This window comes from Arachis hypogaea, chromosome 20, assembly GCF_003086295.3.
Source record: "Arachis hypogaea cultivar Tifrunner chromosome 20, arahy.Tifrunner.gnm2.J5K5, whole genome shotgun sequence".
Lineage (NCBI taxonomy): Eukaryota > Viridiplantae > Streptophyta > Magnoliopsida > Fabales > Fabaceae > Arachis > Arachis hypogaea.
Window position 1 is genome coordinate 140,462,947 of NC_092055.1, and position 20,383 is coordinate 140,483,329.

At 33.6% G+C, this 20,383-nt stretch overlaps 4 protein-coding genes across 5 annotated transcripts; 1 reads left to right on the forward strand and 3 right to left on the reverse strand.

Annotated features, from left to right (window-relative positions):
* Nucleotides 1-941: 941 nt before the first annotated feature.
* On the forward strand, nt 942-3,668 carry LOC112785019 (SWI/SNF complex component SNF12 homolog). Of its 2 annotated transcripts, none has more exons than XM_025828422.3 (3): nt 942-1,191; nt 1,397-2,984; nt 3,377-3,668. In XM_025828422.3, exons 2-3 carry the CDS (start codon nt 1,423-1,425, stop codon nt 3,447-3,449), a joined length of 1,635 nt encoding a protein of 544 aa, XP_025684207.1. In that variant the 5' UTR covers nt 942-1,191; nt 1,397-1,422; the 3' UTR covers nt 3,450-3,668. The 2 variants fall into 2 exon arrangements, with proteins under 2 accessions (XP_025684207.1, XP_025684205.1); XM_025828420.3 differs by having other exon boundaries at nt 969-1,191; nt 1,370-2,984.
* Nucleotides 3,669-4,646: 978 nt separating this feature from the next.
* Nucleotides 4,647-7,962, reverse strand: LOC112782889 (uncharacterized). Its single transcript, XM_025825544.3, has 6 exons — nt 7,435-7,962; nt 6,475-6,610; nt 6,122-6,206; nt 5,966-6,013; nt 5,101-5,201; nt 4,647-5,019 (listed from the first exon to the last, which is right to left on the reverse strand). Exons 1-6 carry the CDS (start codon nt 7,574-7,576, stop codon nt 4,881-4,883), a joined length of 651 nt encoding a protein of 216 aa, XP_025681329.1. The 5' UTR covers nt 7,577-7,962; the 3' UTR covers nt 4,647-4,880.
* Nucleotides 7,963-8,403: 441 nt separating this feature from the next.
* Nucleotides 8,404-14,442, reverse strand: LOC112782888 (uncharacterized). Its single transcript, XM_025825543.3, has 10 exons — nt 14,185-14,442; nt 12,818-13,000; nt 12,401-12,583; nt 11,818-12,123; nt 11,474-11,724; nt 11,126-11,338; nt 10,948-11,040; nt 10,768-10,869; nt 10,331-10,684; nt 8,404-8,862 (listed from the first exon to the last, which is right to left on the reverse strand). The coding sequence occupies exons 2-10, from the start codon at nt 12,996-12,998 to the stop codon at nt 8,764-8,766; spliced, it is 1,782 nt and encodes a 593-aa protein (XP_025681328.1). The 5' UTR covers nt 12,999-13,000; nt 14,185-14,442; the 3' UTR covers nt 8,404-8,763.
* Nucleotides 14,443-15,310: 868 nt separating this feature from the next.
* Nucleotides 15,311-18,988, reverse strand: LOC112782890 (mitochondrial import receptor subunit TOM20). The gene is made up of 6 exons (XM_025825545.3): nt 18,731-18,988; nt 18,492-18,570; nt 18,136-18,305; nt 18,004-18,051; nt 16,900-16,995; nt 15,311-15,671 (listed from the first exon to the last, which is right to left on the reverse strand). Exons 1-6 carry the CDS (start codon nt 18,827-18,829, stop codon nt 15,537-15,539), a joined length of 627 nt encoding a protein of 208 aa, XP_025681330.1. The 5' UTR covers nt 18,830-18,988; the 3' UTR covers nt 15,311-15,536.
* Nucleotides 18,989-20,383: the final 1,395 nt, after the last annotated feature.

Below are 20,383 nucleotides of genomic sequence, written 5' to 3' on the forward strand. Positions count from 1 at the left end.
TGGAATAAGAGTTAAATTAGGCAACAATTTACTAAAAAATGATTGCCATTTTTGTCTCACAATATTTTCTTTTTTTTTTCTCATAATATTTTCTATCCAAATAACTAAAAAAATTAATCTGTGGTTAATATAAACTTCATTTAAAAATAAGTCAGATGAATAAGTTGACTACTTGATTAATTTAAATTTATTGAATAATTTGTAATTATTGCAGTTAAATAAGGTAGAGACTTTTTATCAAATAATTTAAATAATATTGATAAAAAAATCATAAAAAATGTGGTTAAAAGATTTTCTTATTTAAAAAACACAATTTATTATGATTTTTTTCTTCCATATTTCTATTTTAGAAACGATATCCAACACAATATTAATACTTGAATGCAATTTATTCTATGATAATAAGAATTTAATTTTAATATTTTAGTAGTACAAATATTTTATACAATTATTTAATTATGTCTATTCTTTCAGATTATCATTATACTGTCAATATAAGACATAATTATTTTTAATCGTATTTGTTTACATGGACCGAACAATGAAACAGAGACAATATACAAAATTGGTACAAAATTGGGTTTGACAGATAAGACATGAATAAAAATATTATATTTATAGAAATTGATTTAGTATATTTTGTATTTATTTTAACAGAATAAAAAATACATTTTATTTTTTATTTTTATTAATTTTATTAATTTGTTATAATTATATTTTTATTATTATATTTTTTTAAAATTTTTTAAATAAATAAAAAAATAAATTTTTATAATTTATTCTAATTTATTATCAAATAGGATATAAAAATATAAAATTTTATAATTTTATTTTTTATATCTTATTTTTAGTATTTTGTTTTTCAGAAGTAAAACAGTCTTTAACGTAATATTACTTAATTGGATACGGATAAAACTGTGGTGTATCAAAATTAAATTAATAATAAATTCAAAACTTTTAACAGGCAGAATAGCTAACGACATCGTTTTAGGGGAAGCGTTAATCACTGACTGAGCTTTGACCTCGGAATTCGGCGATTCTCGCAACCCAAACCTCCATATTCGCCTTCCTTCTTCCTTCTCTCCCTCCACGGTTACGTCTCTCTGATGGTCCTTCTGTTTTCTTCCGTCTACTACCCACTGCATCAACACTAGTCTCCTTTTCACTGGATCCTCCTAATCCCAGATCGAGGTAAACCCTAAACCCTACTCTATTCCTTAAATAATCTCATTTTGGAACCCAAATCCACGACTTATGTGCTAATTCATGACTTTTATACTTTTAATTCGGTCTGTATACACGCCCACCGTGTTCCCATTTAAGATCAACTCTTGAATTTTGGATTTTTTTTCTTTTGGTTTTGGTTTAGGTCTTTTTCTTACCGCTTTTTCTGTAGACTGGTTGACTAGGTTTTAGATAGTGATGTCGAACAACAACAATAATAATCCTTCTAAGGGTATTGGGGCTCCGTCCTCGTCGGCTTCCTTCGGAAATTCGGCAATGCCCTCCCCCGGAAACCCTGGTTTCTCACAATCCCAAGCACAAGCACAGCTTGCTGCTGGTTTTCAAGGGCAGTTCCCAATGTCCCAAGCCCACGCCATTGCTCAAGCTCAGTCCAAAGCAGCTCAAGCTCATGCTGCCCAAGCTGCTGTTCATGCTCAATTCCAGGCTCACTTGCAGGCTCAGAGTTTGGCTTTAAATCAAGGCCAGTCTGTTGGTTTGGGGAATTTGGGGGTGTCATCGCCGTCAGTGTCTACACCTGGCAATATGAGTGGAAAAAGGATCCCATTGAAACCCCCTATTCGCCCTGTAGGGTATTCTCCTCCAAACACATTCTCGCCTCTAAGACCGATGGAACTAACGCCTGCTGCTCGAAGGAAGAAGCAGAAGGTCCCTGAGAAGCAACTTCAGGATAAAGTAGCTGCTATCCTGCCAGAGTCTGCTCTGTATACTCAGCTTCTTGAGTTTGAGTCTCGGGTTGATGCTGCGCTTGCTAGGAAGAAGGTTGACATCCAAGAAGCGCTTAAAAATCCGCCTTGTATTCAGAAGACTCTTCGCATATATGTCTTCAACACTTTTAATAATCAAATTCGCACAATTCCCAATAAGCCAAATGCCGAGCCACCTACTTGGACGTTGAAGATAGTTGGGAGGATATTGGAAGATGGCGTAGACCCTGATCAGCCTGGGGTGGTGCAGAAGTCGTCTCCGTTGTATCCAAAGTTCTCAGCTTTCTTCAAGAGAGTAACGATTTCTTTGGATCAGAGACTCTATCCTGATAACCACATTATTCAGTGGGAGAATTCTCGATCTTCTGCTCCTCAGGAAGGTTTTGAAGTAAAGAGGAAAGGGGACAAGGAATTTACGGCGACAATACGGTTGGAAATGAATTATGTCCCCGAGAAATTTAAGCTTTCACCAGCATTGACTGAGGTTCTTGGTATTGAGGTTGATACTCGTCCTAGAATTATTGCTGCAATATGGCATTATGTAAAGGCCAGGAAGTTGCAAAACCCAAGTGACCCTTCTTTCTTTCACTGCGATCAGCCTCTGCAGAAAGTATTTGGTGAAGATAAGATGAAATTTACTATGGTTTCACAGAAAATATCACACCATTTGTTTCCTCCACAGCCTGTACTTTTAGAGCATAAGATCAAGCTCTCGGGAAATTGTCCAACTGGAACTGCTTGTTATGATGTAACTGTTGATGTTCCATTTCCTATTCAGAGGGAGTTGTCTGTACTATTGGCCAATGTGGAGAAGAACAAAGAGATTGAGCTATGTGATGAATCGATATGTGGAATCATTAGAAAAATCCACGAGCACCGTAGGAGACGAGCATTCTTTCTTGGTTTCAGTCAATCTCCTGTAGATTTTATTAATGCCATGATCGAGTCTCAAAGCAGGGATCTGAAACTTGCAGCTGGAGAACCCAGTCGCAACACTGAAAAAGAGCGTCGATCAGATTTTTACAACCAACCATGGTAATCTTTCTGATCTATCTCTTGTCTAGTGTTTTGGTATCTGCCAATTTAATTTGTTTTCTTTATTTATCTGCATTTCTCTTCTATGATGTTAGACATGGTAATGATTGACCTAAGGATATTACTTTAGAATGATGTATAGTCTACTAATCAATAATTTAAAAAATTGTCAAGTGAGAATGATGTGTGACAAAACTATGACTATTATTTGGTTGGACTTATCTAGCCATTGGGATGTTTCATTTCACTTCATTTTCAAATGGCTAGAATGCATAAGGTGCTTTTCCTTCTGTTCATTTGCAAGTTATCAATCTTCATGACATTTTCCTTCCGTAACGTGAATACAAAAAATTCAACATGATATTTTACATGCTGTTTGACAACTTGGACAGGGTCGAAGATGCTGTTATTAGGTATTTGAATCGCAAACCGGCATCAGGGAGCGACGCACCAGGAAGCACGTGATGCCAGCAGTATCAGGTTTCATTAATCATTCTTCCATTTTGGCGACACATGTGAAGATGTATTTTGGGAATTTTCGAAGTAGCTAGCTTTCCATGCAGCTGGAACCAATGCTGCACCTTTTGTAATGCCATATATGTTGTATGAGTCAGTCTGAGAACAAATAGTTGCAGTGATGCTAATTGTCCTATCATGAAAAAAATGGTATCGGTTTCCGATTCACTGTTTGCAGTTCAGTTTGGTGGAATGTTATTTTTCTAAAAGCACCAATATGATGAAACAGCCACACTTTGAAAAGGGGGTCTGGCCTGAAGAACCATAACTATTTGTTGCTTGGTTCTTGACACGAGGATGGAAGTAAGGCAAATTCGAATTTGTGTTTGGTATAACTTGAGCTTGGATCCTAGAATTTAGATCATCTCGTTGGCATGCTTAATTTTAAGATTTAAGCTCAGGTTACCAAAATTCCATATGGTTCAAATTGGATGAAGTTATAAATTCGACAAAGTTAGTAAAATTCGATAAAAGTTATAACAATGGTGATTGATTGTTTTACTTTATCCATTTGTTGTTCACTTAGCATAATTTTGTTCTGTTTACATCAAAAGAGCTAAACCGTTTAGGTATAAATTGTCACATCATCTGTTTGTGGTTAAATTGAATATTCTCTCCGCAATAATACAAATAATTTAAAAGTCCAAAACAAATTTCATGAAAATAATAATATTAATAATAATCGGGTGCACTACTATCTATTAATACGCTTATATGATAATCCTTAAGTCAACGTATAATCCAAAAAGTCTAATATAATATAACCTTGATTCTTTTCCAACATGTCTGCTATAGGATATAATTTTTCCAACATCATCACTAGTTAAAAAGCAGAGCAAGGATTTGCTTGAGAGTTGAGCCCCAGTGTAAGCTAGATCTCAGGTTGTTCTTACATACGATAATTACATGTTACATTACATACATATTTAAAGAACTGCAGCAGTCCATGCTTCAACAAAGAAGTGATGCAAGTTTTACATCAACAAAAAGCAATTTAAATAACGAGAACTGATCATTTTCCATTTGTTTTACGCCCAGTTTGATCTACTATCATCCAATCTAACTTTCATGTCACAGCAATAGTGATACTTGGTTGAATATTGCACTTTTACAAGATAAGAAACATACGTAAAAAAAACTAAAATCTTGATCAATGAACTACCAAACTATTGATTTGTCAGGCGTTTTTATTCAAAAAATTGCCACACTAGATCATTTTCTCAGGTGCTGAGATCACCAAAAACCAGTGATGCTGGGAAGTTCAATATTTAAAAAGAGAGAAAAAAACAAAGAGAGGACAAATTTTACTAGTTTTGAACCTAATCTTACTCCATCAAAGCAATACCAATGTTACAAAGACTAGTGCCAGGAAGGGGCATATTACTGGAGAACTTGGATCAAAATGCGATTGTTTATACAGTACGTCCCATTCTTCGTTAAGAATGCGTTCATTGCTTGAGTCCTCGACGGGAACCGTACTGTGGCCATTCTATTGAGTTCTGAGGATTCAGGTGTAAGTCTGAAAATGCAGGAGCCCTATTATCTCGGGAGAATAATTACATTTAACATAAAATGAATTTATAAAGTAGATGAAATTAACCTTGTAAAGATATTGATGGAGGAATGATCGAATTCACAACCAGACAGTATGCGTTCTATATCCACAAACTGCGCATTCCTTGGAATTCCTTGAATTAGAATCTATCAAATTTAAGAAACACTTAAATAAGAATGGTGGTTCAAGAGAAGTCTACATAAAACAGAAAGCAGATAATTAATTCTCAAGACAACTTCACCACCATAAAAAAGATCCACTTAAAATTTCACCTATGAAAAGCAAAAATTAGGCTTAAATATATTTTTAATCCCTATAAGGTCATAAGGACAGATCATTTTTGGTTTACTTAAAATTACTCTTCCTCATTTTTTCAGTATGTTTTCGTAATGATACCTGTAAGAATCAAAAGGAGATTCTTAAAATATTTATAAGCTCAAAAAAAAAAATTACCTTTACAAGTACTGAATGCTATTCTATAACATTTACAGGGGGCCAAATTTCAGAATGGCAACGAATTAAAACCATAATATTAAGGGGAAAAGAAAAGAAGTAAAAAAATGAAGGTTAAGAACTAAATTAAACTAATCTAATTATGAACTTTGCTATATCAGAGTCACACCTTCGCTTTATTAGCAAATAAAAATACAATCATGTGCTGCAAAGCAGGAAAAAACAGTGGGAGTGCAAATAATATATTTCAACAACGATGCAGTTACGTGCATGATCATTAGTTAGATGTGATGATTCAAGCAGCTTCGGCTTGGTCATGAATCTTGACAGTTCCATGTTGTATGAAGGGCTGTTTTATTTGTATTGCTAACATACAAGAATCCATCATCAAAACATAACTACTTTCTAATATTTCTGGAAACCAGATAAGCAAAGACAAAAACACAATTATACTTACAGTTTTTCCATTATAGGGAGTTACAATATCCCATTCTTCACGATTGACCTGATGCCGATGAAAAGAACAAAAAGTAAATCAACATTTTTCCAAGCATAGCCAAATATATAATAATCATTTTCCCCCCTTGCCAAGGCTACACGCAGAGCAGCGTACCCTTTCCAATTTGTACAAGCGACCCTTCCTATTAATCATCCTTACAGCTTCATCCATGGCATTACGAGAAGGGAATTGCACCATCCTGGTGGTAACAAAAAATTCAATCTGAAAGTAATAAAATACTCATGAAATGTAACAGGAAAACAATGGAATGGACCTTTGCCTTTCCCTTCAATTCATCCAAACATTAAACAATCAATTTAATCACTTTGATGGACAATAATTGCATCCAAACATAACATGATTTCACATCATTTTAGCCCACTGTTTATCCAAACATGTCTATGGCAAAAATGCTAAATCTTTAACAATTCCCCTAAATCAAGACTTAAGAAGATGGAATACATTACATTGCACGTGGAATAAAACTCCGGGTGTATTCCATTTTAACATCCTCCAGAGTCAAATTTAAACCTTCGAGGAAGTTAATGACATCTGTTTTCAGTGTATTTTTATGAATGCCGAGCATCCTACCATATGCCAACCCTAAGAAGAAAAAGTGAAAGGAGCACAGTCATCATCTAAGAATCAATAACAGGTATTCATAAGGCACATGCAAGCACTTATAGGATTAACTGATTAAGCATGTCAATGAACATCAATGGAAATTAGCACCTATCAAATTTGAGTACAACTACATGCTTTTATGATTCGCAAACGGTGAAACCTATAAACTCTTGGAATGTATGTTTTAGCAATTTACATGCTCAAATGCATGAGGGTAAACATATAAGTTCCTATCAATTCCCATTTTTCCTATTTGAGGGTAAATATTAAAAAAAAAGTAAATGTCCTGTTCAACACTGACCATTTATCCAAAGGACACAGTCCTCCACAATTCAAAAATCCCTACCCAGTCCCCAACCGTTCAATTCATTGGTCTAAGCACACATCGACAGGCCACCATTTACCATTTAGACCAATTACTTGAATAATTGGGGCTGATTAGGAATTTTCAAATTGTGAAGGGTCGTTTTGTTCTTCGGACAAATGCTCAGCACCGGAAAGGGTATTTACTCTATTAAAAACAAGGAACCTCCTAATACTAATACAAATACAAATACAAACTATAACTTCTACAATTGCAGCTGGTGTACGGTTTTCAAACAATATTATCATATTTCTGGGAATCAATCTTGGGGAAACTTAAAACCTAGGGCACAATTCTCGGTAATGTGAAAGGATTTGGCAAACCACAAGCCCCCTAACGAAACACATAACCCTAGAATTATATGAGAAATGAATGATACTAACCAACAGAAATTGAACACAATTGAAATGCGATGAAGGAATTGAATAAAATGGTTTACCTGTATCCGCATTTTCTAGGAATGGATTTGTTGGATTGTGTGGTGGCGGCACCGTTCCAGTAGAGAAGCACCTGAGCTGCTGCTGACTGAAGATTGGAAGGGCATGACCTCTCTTCAGTGCAGCTCTAACAACGCCATTCATCTTCAATGGAAGTTAGACGTTCGAATCGAAACAAGTCAAAGGAAAATGTAGGGCTCTATAAGTGAAGGGAAGGGAAGGGAAGTGAGGGTAATTGAGTTGCTGCTAACGCTTCCGTTTCAAGAATGGGCTTGATGAGTTTCCTCAATGGCCCATGATTTCTACAAATAAATAAGAGAAAGTATAGGAAGCCCATGGTTTAAGCGTACAATAATAAAGGTTTAGAAAGTATTAGAGATATGACTATTAGTGTTATATTATTTTATCAGGTTATGCTTTTGGGATGAGTGGTTTTATGACATGATATTAGAATTCCAGATCCGGAAAATTGAGAGCTTTTTATAACATGAGATGTTTATTATCCCTGATATCCGGATAGTTATTCTGACAAAAAAAAACAAAGAAGTGATAACGTATGTGTATGTTTTTTTTTTGGCTGAACTTATGCTAATTTAGTTAAACATAATTACAAAAACGCTTGTACATATAATATCACCGATAAGTATAATTATCGTAGGAGCCTTTGCGTAATTAGCTGATTTATTACAGCTTTTTTTGCATGTGAGGATAAAAATACGTAAAATCGAAAACTAAAAGAATAGCACTCATCTTATATTCATTAATTCATATATCAAACAAAACTATTTTACAAGTTACAACCACAACAAAATCTAAATTCATACAAAAGAAAATGGAAGTGTTGCGCATAATTTAGAGTACAGTGTTACCAAAAGACTAAACAAGAAAAACATAATCAATGCATCCAATCTAACCAAGTATTGTGAATCAAAAGCATGGAAACATCAAAGACAGATCACAAGTCTGTAAAGTTATGAATCATACAACCATATTGCTTGTGAGTACTAAAATATATAAAACACTTTTTAACATAGCTATATACAATTTGTAAATAGTGACACCTCTAAGGACCAACCTTTATCATGAAGGCCAAATGGAGCACACGCAGTCCATTCACAACAAAAACAAAGGAGGAAATAAAATATATTAACATGGCATTGAGGAGTTTCCTTACCATCCTAGAGGAAGAATTCAAGTGACTAATACAGCTAATTTGGTTTACAAGTTGAACATGTATCTTATAAATTGCAACTTTAAATTCATAACGGTAAAATAAAACCCAAGTCCATGAACAAAACATGTACTTGTTGTAAACCGGTTCTTTTGAGATACTAAAGTGCTTCATGATTAGAATTGCTCCCTTCTGATGACGATGTTGCCGATCTCCTCGCATCCAAACGTGGAGTAGACTCACTCCCAACATCATCAGGCTGAAAAAGATTAACAGATACATCATTTGGAAGAATAATTGGAAACGGAATAAAGCAATAAATAACATAATGTGTTCATGATAGATTACATGAATTTAAATTTTTATTTATTTACAACATTGTCTCTTCATGCAGTTAACTAGCTTTGCGGTTTACCTGTTTGACACCGGTCCCCCTCTCCCTTACTAGAAATAAAATACCAAAAACATTATCCATTTATGAAATAATGCTGAAGCATAGGGAAACTTGTTAACAGTGATTGTATACATCAAAATAAGGGAAAATCAGTCATGATGTAAAAGCACATCCCTATTAGGAAGTTTAGAGTTTCAAAGAAATTAACTAATGAGAAGTTTAAGAGAGAGAAAAAGACGTGTGCTTTCCTGGTATGTCTAGGAAGGATTCAAAAACAATAGGAACTAACAAAAAGGATTATTCATATAATATCTGCAATAAGTGACAAGGAATTTGCTTCCTACTCCACAGATTTTTGTTAAACAATGGTCACAATTTCCAAGTATGTCATTAACTATTTCAATTAGTTGCTAACTAAAAAGAAAATCTAAGTAGGGATTTCCACCAGCATAAGGAACATCAAGATGCCTGTGATCAAAATGTGAACTAGTAAGAATGATGCACACTTAGTAAAGCAGTAAAGCTAAATCTTGGTCTCAACCTCCACTAATATTAATAGCCAAATACCAAATGGGTAAGATACACTCAAATTTAAAACAAATATGAACAACACAGAATCCACCACTTCACGAAGGAAAGCAATAATGATCAAAATTGTGCTTTTGTTCTCCCTTCTAATGGAGATCAAACTACTTTAGACTAGAGAGTAGTTTTTTTTTTTTTTGCTAGTTGCAAAGGCAATTATTACTCAATCGTTACAAGTATACACAATTGTTAAGGAAAATCTTACAATAAAGGAAGGGTTGGAACTGAAATCAAATATGACTAATTTGGGATTGATTGTTAATAAATGATTGGAGCTTGAGGGATGATTTATATAAAGTATGCATGTAATAAAATTATATTGGCTATTCTGTAGTATAAATTGAAGAGTTGAAATTCTTCATGGTTGGTAGGTGGATTCAGTTCAACAGAATCTGATCCTTCAAGGACTGAGGATTGCTTAGCTTTCTGCCCATCTGACAATTCTAGTGATCCTGAGGGGAGTTCTTTTTTTCCAGGAAGTCCTCAATCAAGTCTGCCTATGGATCTGGTCTTAAACTATTAATACAAAACTATACTTCTACATATGGTAGTGTAACAGAAGCCTGGACTGCTTAAATGATTTGACAATCCTGAACAAGCACCTACACCGTATTACAACTTACAAGGCCAAAGCAACCATGCTATGTGGAGATAACCAAGGAAATCAAAACCAAGAAATGCAATCAAATTATTACCACTCAAACAATCTAATTCATGGAGTTATAGTTAGTATTGAGAATCTATGTACCTCTATTTCAGAAGGAAAATAGCCCGCCAATTCTTCAGGAATCTTTCCTTCTTTTGATATTATGTATGCCTTGATTACGTTTGTTAAACCTTGAACCTTTATCTCCAATTGAGTCATCCGATGCTGTAAATTTGTGTAAGTTGGGGAAGATCCAGCAACATCAGATGAAGGCACAACAATGCCAGTAAGTCGACTCCTCCTAACATTCCTGAATGTATTAGTAGGAGCTGCTCCCATGCCCATACATCGTACTCTACCAGAGTGCTCAGGCCCCAATACTTTACCAACAGCATCATCAGGTGACACTTGAGATTCATGAATATTTGATTGTTTCATATTCAATTTAATTTGTTCCTATAATCATGGAATGTTCAAAATAAGTGAATATAAAACTGTAGGATTTAAATGTAAGATGTAAGAAGACATCATCTGCTTACCACTACAGCTCTTGCCTCATCATTCACAAATGATCCATTCTTTCTCTTGTGAGTTTCAATGTACATCCTTGCTCGACTAGGAGCTTCTCCAGTTTCTAGCAACTAAGCAGGAAACAATGTAAATAAATCAAATTAGAAATTTAACTTTTGTAAAACCACAAATTATGATAGTGTAGCTACCAACTCATGCCTTCGTCTTGAGTTAGGTTTAGCTCCACAAGTATGTGGAATAGTTTGCTTGCTTCGATTTTCTTTATTTTTTCTGCAAAGCTTCTATAAACAAAATATTAGTATACTTGATAATAATCCAATATTTAGTTGCAACAATAAACAACTCATGAAAATACTTGAATTTTACCATTGTTGAAGGTTTTAGACGGTAATCAACAAAAGCAGCCCACTGATCTCTTTGAATGCCCACTGGCACATTTTCAACAATTTCATCTCTACTCTGGGCTGGGTCATAAAACTCATTCCATATCCTTTGTCTACTTGTTGCCCATTTCTTCGCTATACTTTGATTGCAATATCTATAAGCAATGCTTTCAGAAGTCCTAAAATAAAATCGAGGCTTTTGACAAAGAAAAATACAAAAACAAAAGGTTGTTCTATTATCAATTTATGTAGTCCAACTGTCCAATAATAACATACATAAAACACACACACACACACACACACACACTATATATATATATGTCACCTTTACCTTAATGAGTGTATCAAAGCACTTATCCTTATATGTCTTAGGCATGCCTGTTTTTCCCAACCACTTTTCAAAACTAATTGGAAAGAGATTACAGTTTGCTGCCAATATTCCACAGTATCCAGCAAGTAAACCTTGGGCTTCACCATATGCGGAACCCTGATCATCAAACTCTACAATAATCCGCTCCCCTCTAGGCAGATTGCTAACTTCCTTAACCTTGATCTTGATTTTCTTATGAACGTTTTCAGAGTCTTAAGAAAAAAACAAGAAATATTCTACTCAACCAAAATGAGGGACAAACAAATTGGGTCAAAAAGTTAATAATAAATGCGAATAATATATACCTATTATCTCTACGTTCCAACCTACTGTAGACTCACGACCAACAGAGCGTCCACGTGCAACCTTTGAATCAGTAGGTTGATCTAACGCATGTTGTGGGTCTTCATTAGCTGGAAAACAGTCTGTAGGAGTCTGTACAGGTGATAAGAGGACCTGATCTGGTGCTATGGGAGTCGGAACTGATGGTAAGGGAGCCTGATCTGGTCTCAAAGAATTGGATGGAGCTTTCGCCGTAGGAGGAGGACCATCACTTTGCTGTTGAGTAGCTAACCTCAATGAACTTCGCAAACGTTTAACATGGGCCATGTCTACATATTAACATGAAAGCAATAAAATAAAGATTAGATATTATATAAATCATATGTCAAAACATACACATAAGATACATAAATCAAACAACCTTAGTTTTAATTATGTGAAACTATTACCACCAAATAAAGCACCATCTTAATTATTTTTTACTCAGATACATGTACTGACCATAAGCGCCAAAGAATTGATGTAATTGCTCTTGGCATGAATAAAGATAAGTTACACTAATGTAGATTTTTTACATATATATGTAATTTGAATCAGAAGGCAGACCTGATGCTTGTCGCAAGGCTTCATTAGCTGGCGAGGAATTTGTAGGAGCCTGAACTGGTGGCATCGGAACCTGATCTGGTCTCAAATAACGGGTTGGAACTTTTGTTGTGGAAGCAGGAACACCACCATGCTGTTGAGATGCTAACTTCAACGAACTTCGCAAACGTTTTCTCTTTGCCATGACTGCATATTAACATGAAAGCAATAATGATTAGAAATTATCTAATTACATGTCTAAAACATACAGATAAGATGTATAAATGAAACAACCTTGGTTTTAACTACGTGAAACTATTACCAGTTTACAACCAACTAAAGCACCATGTTAGTTTTAATATTCAGACAGATGTGCATCTACTGTAAGTACACTAATGTAGATTTTGTACATATATATGTAATTTGAATCAGAAGGCAGACCTGATGCTTGTTGCGTGGCTTCATTAGCTGGCAAGGAGTTTGTAGGAGCCTGAACTGGTGGCAATGGAACCTGATCTGGTCTTAAATAACGGGTTGGAGCTTTTGTTGTGGAAGCAAGAACATCACCATGCTGTTGAGATGCTAACCTCAATGAACTTCGCAAACGTTTTCTCTTTCCCATAACTGCATATTAACATGAAAGCAATAATGATTAGAAATTATCTAATCACATGTCTAAACATACAGATAAGATGTATAAATGAAACAATCTTGGTAGAAACATACAACAACAATTTCAAATTATTACCAAGCTGCCTAAATAGTGAATGGATATTATTACTCCTATTTTGATAATGTTTTATAAATTCATACAAACAAACAATGCCAAAAAATCATGTGATCATGAGTGGAGTGGCATAATAAAAAATAAGTGACAATATCATTTCCCGCCTAAATATTATTGTAAATGTTTTGTACAATTTCAATATCAGAAATATAATTCATTTTCCTCGTATTGCTTTCAAGTTGGTATCAGAATTTTGATCTGGGAGCCTATTACCTTCCCCCCCCCCCCCTTTACATCTCATTCAAAGTTTCAAACATCCATTTCTAATCTTTCTGTTTTCAAAAATCACTATATTTTTCCTCTCTCACACCACCACTATTGCCATTGCCAACCCCCATGCCAGACTCCAACCAACCAACCTTGCCATCAGGGTCGCCCTTCCCGCCCTTCCGAGATTGAACAACCGCCGGAAGTGCAGCTGCAATTAACACTATACACGCCCAGAAAGAATGCTGCTTCTGCATCACATGACCCACTGCTCCGACCGCCGTTTCACCCACGACCAGCAAAGACTCATTCTGTACAACCCTTAGTATCCATGACAAAAACCAAAAAGAACTCCCCGCTCTTTCTACCCATGGCAACAACAGGAGAAAGACAATCTTTGGAATCCATGCTCTGATACCGAATTTATGAAATCGGCAGAGACAAAAAAGAGTAGAATGAGAATTTGAAGAGAATGATTTGTATAACTTGAGGAAGATACTCCTCGGTACTGAGCTTTATATCCAATGAGCACTAAATATTTACACTCAAATACAATCACTATTAACGAAAACAATCTGCTGAGATTTAGAGTGTTTGGCATTTTTAGGATTCGAAGATTCGGAAAAATGAAAACAACTATGTGCTAATGGATCACTAACTTGTATTGTGCTAAACCAAGGGGAACCTTGTGCTAAATGTCATTTACATTTTCTGCAATTATTCTTACTCAAACTACAGATAAACCCACACCATCAGAGACAGGTTTCTAGCTAAGAATTGGAAGGAATAACCAAAGTAAACTAAGATCGCTTACCGCGAAACGAAAATCAAAGCAAGAACTGAATGAAGCTTGTGGATGGAAAACTGAGAGTATTGATTGATAGCGTCGTTGTTGTGAAATTCAATCGCCACCTCAGAAAACACCGTCGAAGACGAAGAGTATGGTTCTGCAGAAAGCTGAAGGGTTTCAAAAAACTGCTATTTTACTTTCAGATTGAGTTTCACTCCCGGCTTTTCTTTTTTCTTTTCCCCCCAACTTTTTGTCATAAAATCATTTACAATTTCAGCTAATTTCAAATTCATACACATTTTCTTAATAAAAATGTGAATTAGTATCTTTATTAATTTCATTATTTACGTTAATATAGTTAACCTAAAATTTTCGGAAACAAATTCCCAACAAATTGCATTTTTAAAAAATGATTTTTTTTTAAAAAAAAATGCAACTACAACAAATTCACTTTTCAAAAATAAAATAAAAAAGGTTACTTTGACCGCGTTTGTTTACCGACACAAAACACCGAGACAAAAATGCAAAAACACAAAATTATAGATATAAACATAAATATTGTATATAGAAATATTGAATTAGTATATTTGGTACTACAAAAATACTAACAAGTAACACATTATTTTTTTATTTATTATTCTTATTAATTTTTTATAATTATATGTTTTATCATTCTATTTTTTTTTTTTAATTTTATTTGAAAAAAAATAAATAATAAATTAAACTTTCATAATTTTTTTTTATATTTAATTTATCAATAAATATAATACAAAAACATTATACAGTCGTACTGAATATAAAGCCTACGTCATAGACAACTTAGCCCATCGTAAAACTCCCATTTATGATATAGCAGATTTCATAAGTCGATAAATTATTGCTTTATCTTTTTAGCCTAGCATTTTCCTCATAATGATAATCCAGTATCGACAATGATAACATGTTTTCACCTCTACTTCTATAACGTGAGCAGGGAGCTGTTATATAATAATTGTTAGTTTTGTTCTTGATGTGTTTGGTGAATAATAATATTTCACAGCGACACAAATTTGTTATGACATCTAAAAAATAAGATAAAGTTAAAATTAAAATTGCTATAACACGAAGGTTTTGCAACAGCTCTCCTTAAAAATGAGGGTTTTGCAAGAACTTGGTAGAAATATGGATTTGGAATTACTATAGAACGATCTGAGCCTGACATATTTAGCTAGCTAATCAACTCTAGCAGACTCATAAAATTTCATATGATGGAATATGGAAACGGTTATACAGAAAAAAAACATTGCTACTGTCAAAAATTAAATAATAGGCCATGATCCAATTCTAATGGGAATCTCCGATAAATAACGCACCAGATCTCACTCAAATCACTACCCTCATCGTGGAGGAGGTGGTGGAGGAGGAGGCAAGTTCGACTTCGCAAACCCCACCCATGCAACAATGCCAACAGCCAGAATAATCCATCCAAATATGTCATACTTCAGATCACTGCTCTTCTTTTTCTTTTGAGTCTAAAATAAAATAAACAAATTAGGCGACAAATGAGTAACAATCATATATGAAGGAGAGTTTAAAAACAGATTAGCATACTTTCTTGAATTCACGTAGCACACGAATTAAGACATCATGCAGGTTTTAAGAAATAAGCAAATTCTAAAGGTCCAGGCAGAAAACAGACTTGGATTTAGAAGAAAGTCAAGAGCTGAGTTAATAGAAGATTAGTTACTTATTTATATAAATAATGGAAAATGTAAATAGTTAGTCCCAAGCTTGGACAAAAAGAGGAGGATCATGTTAAGTAGTCAAAAACAAATGTAAAGGTTGTTACATTTTTGTGACATTGATCAGAGATGGTCATTTTAATAAATGAATAATAAAATTAATAAATAAACATATATTTCCCTTTCAGGTTGCACATTCACAAGGTCATTAATCCAATCTATCTCAAACCCACAGGCCACAAATACACTAATGAGGGAACCACAATCCATATAAAATCAAAATAAATGTGGTGCAGTCATATATAGAACCCATGAACTCAGTTGTTATGGACCCAAATGAAGTGAACGAGACTAGGAAGGGAAAATCAGTTTTAGTTGAAGAGAGGAGACGAGATTTACAGAGAATTCGTTCAAAATTTTGGATGGAACAGGACCATTAGGGGAGTTATAGCCTCTCAAATGCTACTCGTATCTTCCTGTCGCATTTTCTTATATTCAATAAGACACTCACAGAGGTAATTCAGCTCCATTGCTTCTACCTCCATTCCTTCTCTAATTCTCTACCATTTCTTCACTAGCTTACTTATTTCAACTATATATTCTGCTGCTACTGTTCTGTCCTACTCATACTGCTATAGGTTCTCACATCATTCTATACACTTAAGACACAGTTCCTCTTCTTCCAATAAGAAATGAATTTATCATATGATGACATCAAGACTTGGGAAACACCAATTTTCAAGAAAGAGGGGCAATAAAGGCCAAACAGTAGCTCCCTTAACAGCCCACAAAAAAGGCTACACATACATCCTTACCATCAGAGAATAATTTCATATACAAAAGAACATTTGAATTTAAGTTATTAAATCTCAGTTTCAAAAATATGAAAACAAAAGGGGGGAAATTCCATTTAACACCTTACAACATATGTGTGCAATAAGTCAAGCAATCATAGATTTGCATTGAGTACCAAATGCTAATACAGAATATCAGCCCATGGAAACTTCTAATGATTTACCTTAGTACCAGCAGAAGTAGAAGCTCCAGTTGATCCAGTTGACTGCTGCTGAGCAAAGCCACCATGCTTATGGATTTCTACATGCAGCTCAGGAGCCTTGAAAAAAGATGTTAGTTATTGAAGTGATCCAGTAATCAGCCAACCAGAGAATTTTACATGAGCATGTTATTAATGAAAAGGATAAAAACACATCACCAAGAAAGATAACATACAAATAAAGAAAGTAATTAACCTCCAAAAGCACGGAAAGCTGGGAGAAATCCAACAAGGAACACCTCAAACAATAACTCAATTACTTTGTGAACCAGATGAAGAGACCCAATCCTCGACCCAAAACAAGTATTAAAAAGAAAGCATTGCAGTATTCTACCAGTATACATATTCTCAATCGACCACTGTGTTCTATATGATTTAAATTGAATATGTTGAGGAGCTAAGATTCATGAGTCAGGCATGTCTTTACAGAGGTATCGACAATCCAAAAGTCAACACACAGTCTCATACTATCATGGATAACTGCAGATACAGCAACTTAGTTTGTTTCAAAGTTAGGCAAACAAACCACAGCACTCAATATATGAGTATTCGCTCTCCAGGATTATAGATACACCATTGATGTAATATGACGCTTTCAGATATTATAAATGGATGGAAAAAAATTATTAAAAATAACAAAACTGAGATGCAAGAGAAAAAAAAAAAATCAAATCTTCAAACACACTCTTTCTAGCTAATCTATGGTGGAATTGAAGGCGCAGAAATGAGTTCATCTTTCAAGAGAAGCCAATGGATATGTTTAGCACTATGCTACGTTTTCAAACTTGCTGCGAAATCCAGGCTTCATTGGTCAGGAAGGGTATGACAACTTTCTCAGTGGCTTATCCTAGAAGATGGTTGGATTAAAGTCAATGTTGATGGGAGTCTGAACAAGGAAGCCAATACTGGGGGTTGTGGTATCTTGACCCAGTACCATGTGGGCATCTGAAAGGGTCTTTTTCTTCAAACGCAGGAGAACTGGATAACTATTATTGAACTTCGTGACACTTCCAACAAGTAAAGCAGATAAAATAGATGATAAACAAAATATTACAATGCAGTGAATACCTTGGCAGCCACTTCCAATGATTTGTGGTATAGTTCATTGCTAGGATCCTATATAGACAATGGAAAACCTTCATTATTCAAATCATTTTACTCCCCAATCACATAGGAAAGTTAACCGAACAAAGAACGGACCTCATCAACAGCTTGCTGGAAGTACTCAGCTGCCTTATCGAAATAAACTTTTGCTTCATCACGGTCAGGAATTAAGAATGCTTGAGAGGTGTGAGCATTTCCAAGGCACCAAAGAGTATCGTGCTTCTTGGGATTAACCACAAGAGCCTCCTCCAGCTTCGAAATAGCATCTGCACTCCCATCGAGACATCCATAATCAAAATTCAATACAAAGGTCCAAACCACAAATTCAATTGGAAAAAAAAAATCTATTGTAGCAGAGTAACATGAGTTAGATGGATATACTTTGATTCGGATCATGTAATCGCGAAAAAAAAATCATTTATTCGCCAAAAAAAAATCAGCAAAGAATTTACCTTCGGTCATTTTCTTAGTTTCGGGAAAAGTCTGAAATTGTGACAACTCTAACAAAGCTCCGCCCCATCTTGTCAAGTTCTACACATAAAGCAGACAATTTTTTTTTTCATATAACTTACGGTCCTTAAGTATCACAAGAATTGCAACCACATGTAAATAAACACATAAAAGACATTTCAAAGTTTTAATTAACAGAAAAATATTGAAAATTAAGAAGACGAAGAAGAGAACAACTGACGTCGGCATCGAGAGGGTTCTTGGCGTATTCAGCTTCGGCGGTTTTACGGGCGTGCTCGAAGAACAAAAGGCGATCGAACTCGTTCTGCTGCAAATCCATGGCGCCTCTCTCTCTCTCTGTCTCGCACTTGTGTTTTGTACTTGCTTAGGGTTTTGGGTTTTTCAGTTACTTATGTGCGTGTATGTGGTGAAGTCACAACCAAGTAAGGGAAAGATTCCTGTCGCTCACGTCTGTTTTTGTTTATTTATTATTTTTCACGCGAGAGAAAAGTAGAAAAAAAAAAAGGGATAAAGATCATCAAAATTTATTTTTTTTAATTATTAATTAATTATTAATATTTAAAATATAATATAAAATTTATTATTAAATTAAATAAGTTAAATTAATAGTTAAATAATAATAAAAAATAATAAATTTTAAATATTCTAATATTTCTCGAAAAATTTAAAAGTAATGCTCCGTATAAATTTTTAAGGATCAAATTATTTTAATTAAAGTTGTTGATAAAGTGAAAAATAAGATTAATTTGTGTTTTTATTACTGATTATTTTTGTTTCTTAAATTTTGTGAAAAGAAAAAACAAATATGTGACAATGCAACTTACATATTTTTTTTTTGGTGACTGTTTGCAACTTACATATAATAAAAGTTATAAATTTTATGGTAATTACGATTATTTTAACATTTTATTATTTTTTTATTTTAAAGAATATTTTTTTTATATTTTTGGTTGATATTTTAATTTATAAAAAAATTTAATCATCAAACCAATCGTTAATTTCTATTTTTATATCAAAATTTGATGAATAATTAAATAAATCTATCTATATTATTATTTAATAAAAATATAAGAACAATTAAATTAAAAATTCACGAATTAATATCATTTTAATGTGTTGGTTTTCTATGGATTAAGAATTATTGAAGTTTAAAATTTGTGATATTTATTACCCTGGTTTTTTTATATAAATTAAATAAATATATTATTTATGGATATCAATAATTTGTAGTATTTTTACGAAATTACATTGTATTATTTATTTCGTTTACAGTGTAAACAAAATAATTTTAAAAGTACTCTGTTTATACTGTGAAGTATGTGAAAATTTCTAAAGATATATCAAGGGTGTGCATGCGTAATACGTGAAAATTAATGTACTCTACATATTTCGTTTATACGGTAAACAAAATACGAATACATGTAATTATAAAAAAATTAATTTTGATAGGTATAAAAATATAATTTTTAAAATAATAAAATAGTATTAAAAATATAATTTTGATCAATTTAATAAATAAAATTTGATATATGTTTGTTACTGTTTAAATCTATCTTAATTAATTTATATCTCATCTATATTTTAAAATTTAAGTAAATAATTTTCTCACATTATTATTCTACAGACAGAAACCTTTCATGGAAGATAGACCGTTTTAATAAGAGATTTTACACCTAATTTAAAACTGCCATCACATTATTTTCTAAAAACCATCTCATTTAAATTAATACTAAAAATAAAATAATTTAAATTATTTTTTAAATGAGGCATGTATTTTTTGAAAATTTTATTTTATGTGTAAATAATTTAAAATTAAAAAGTAACAACTTAAATAAATAATAATAATTTATGATTTAAAAGAATAGTCTGTAAA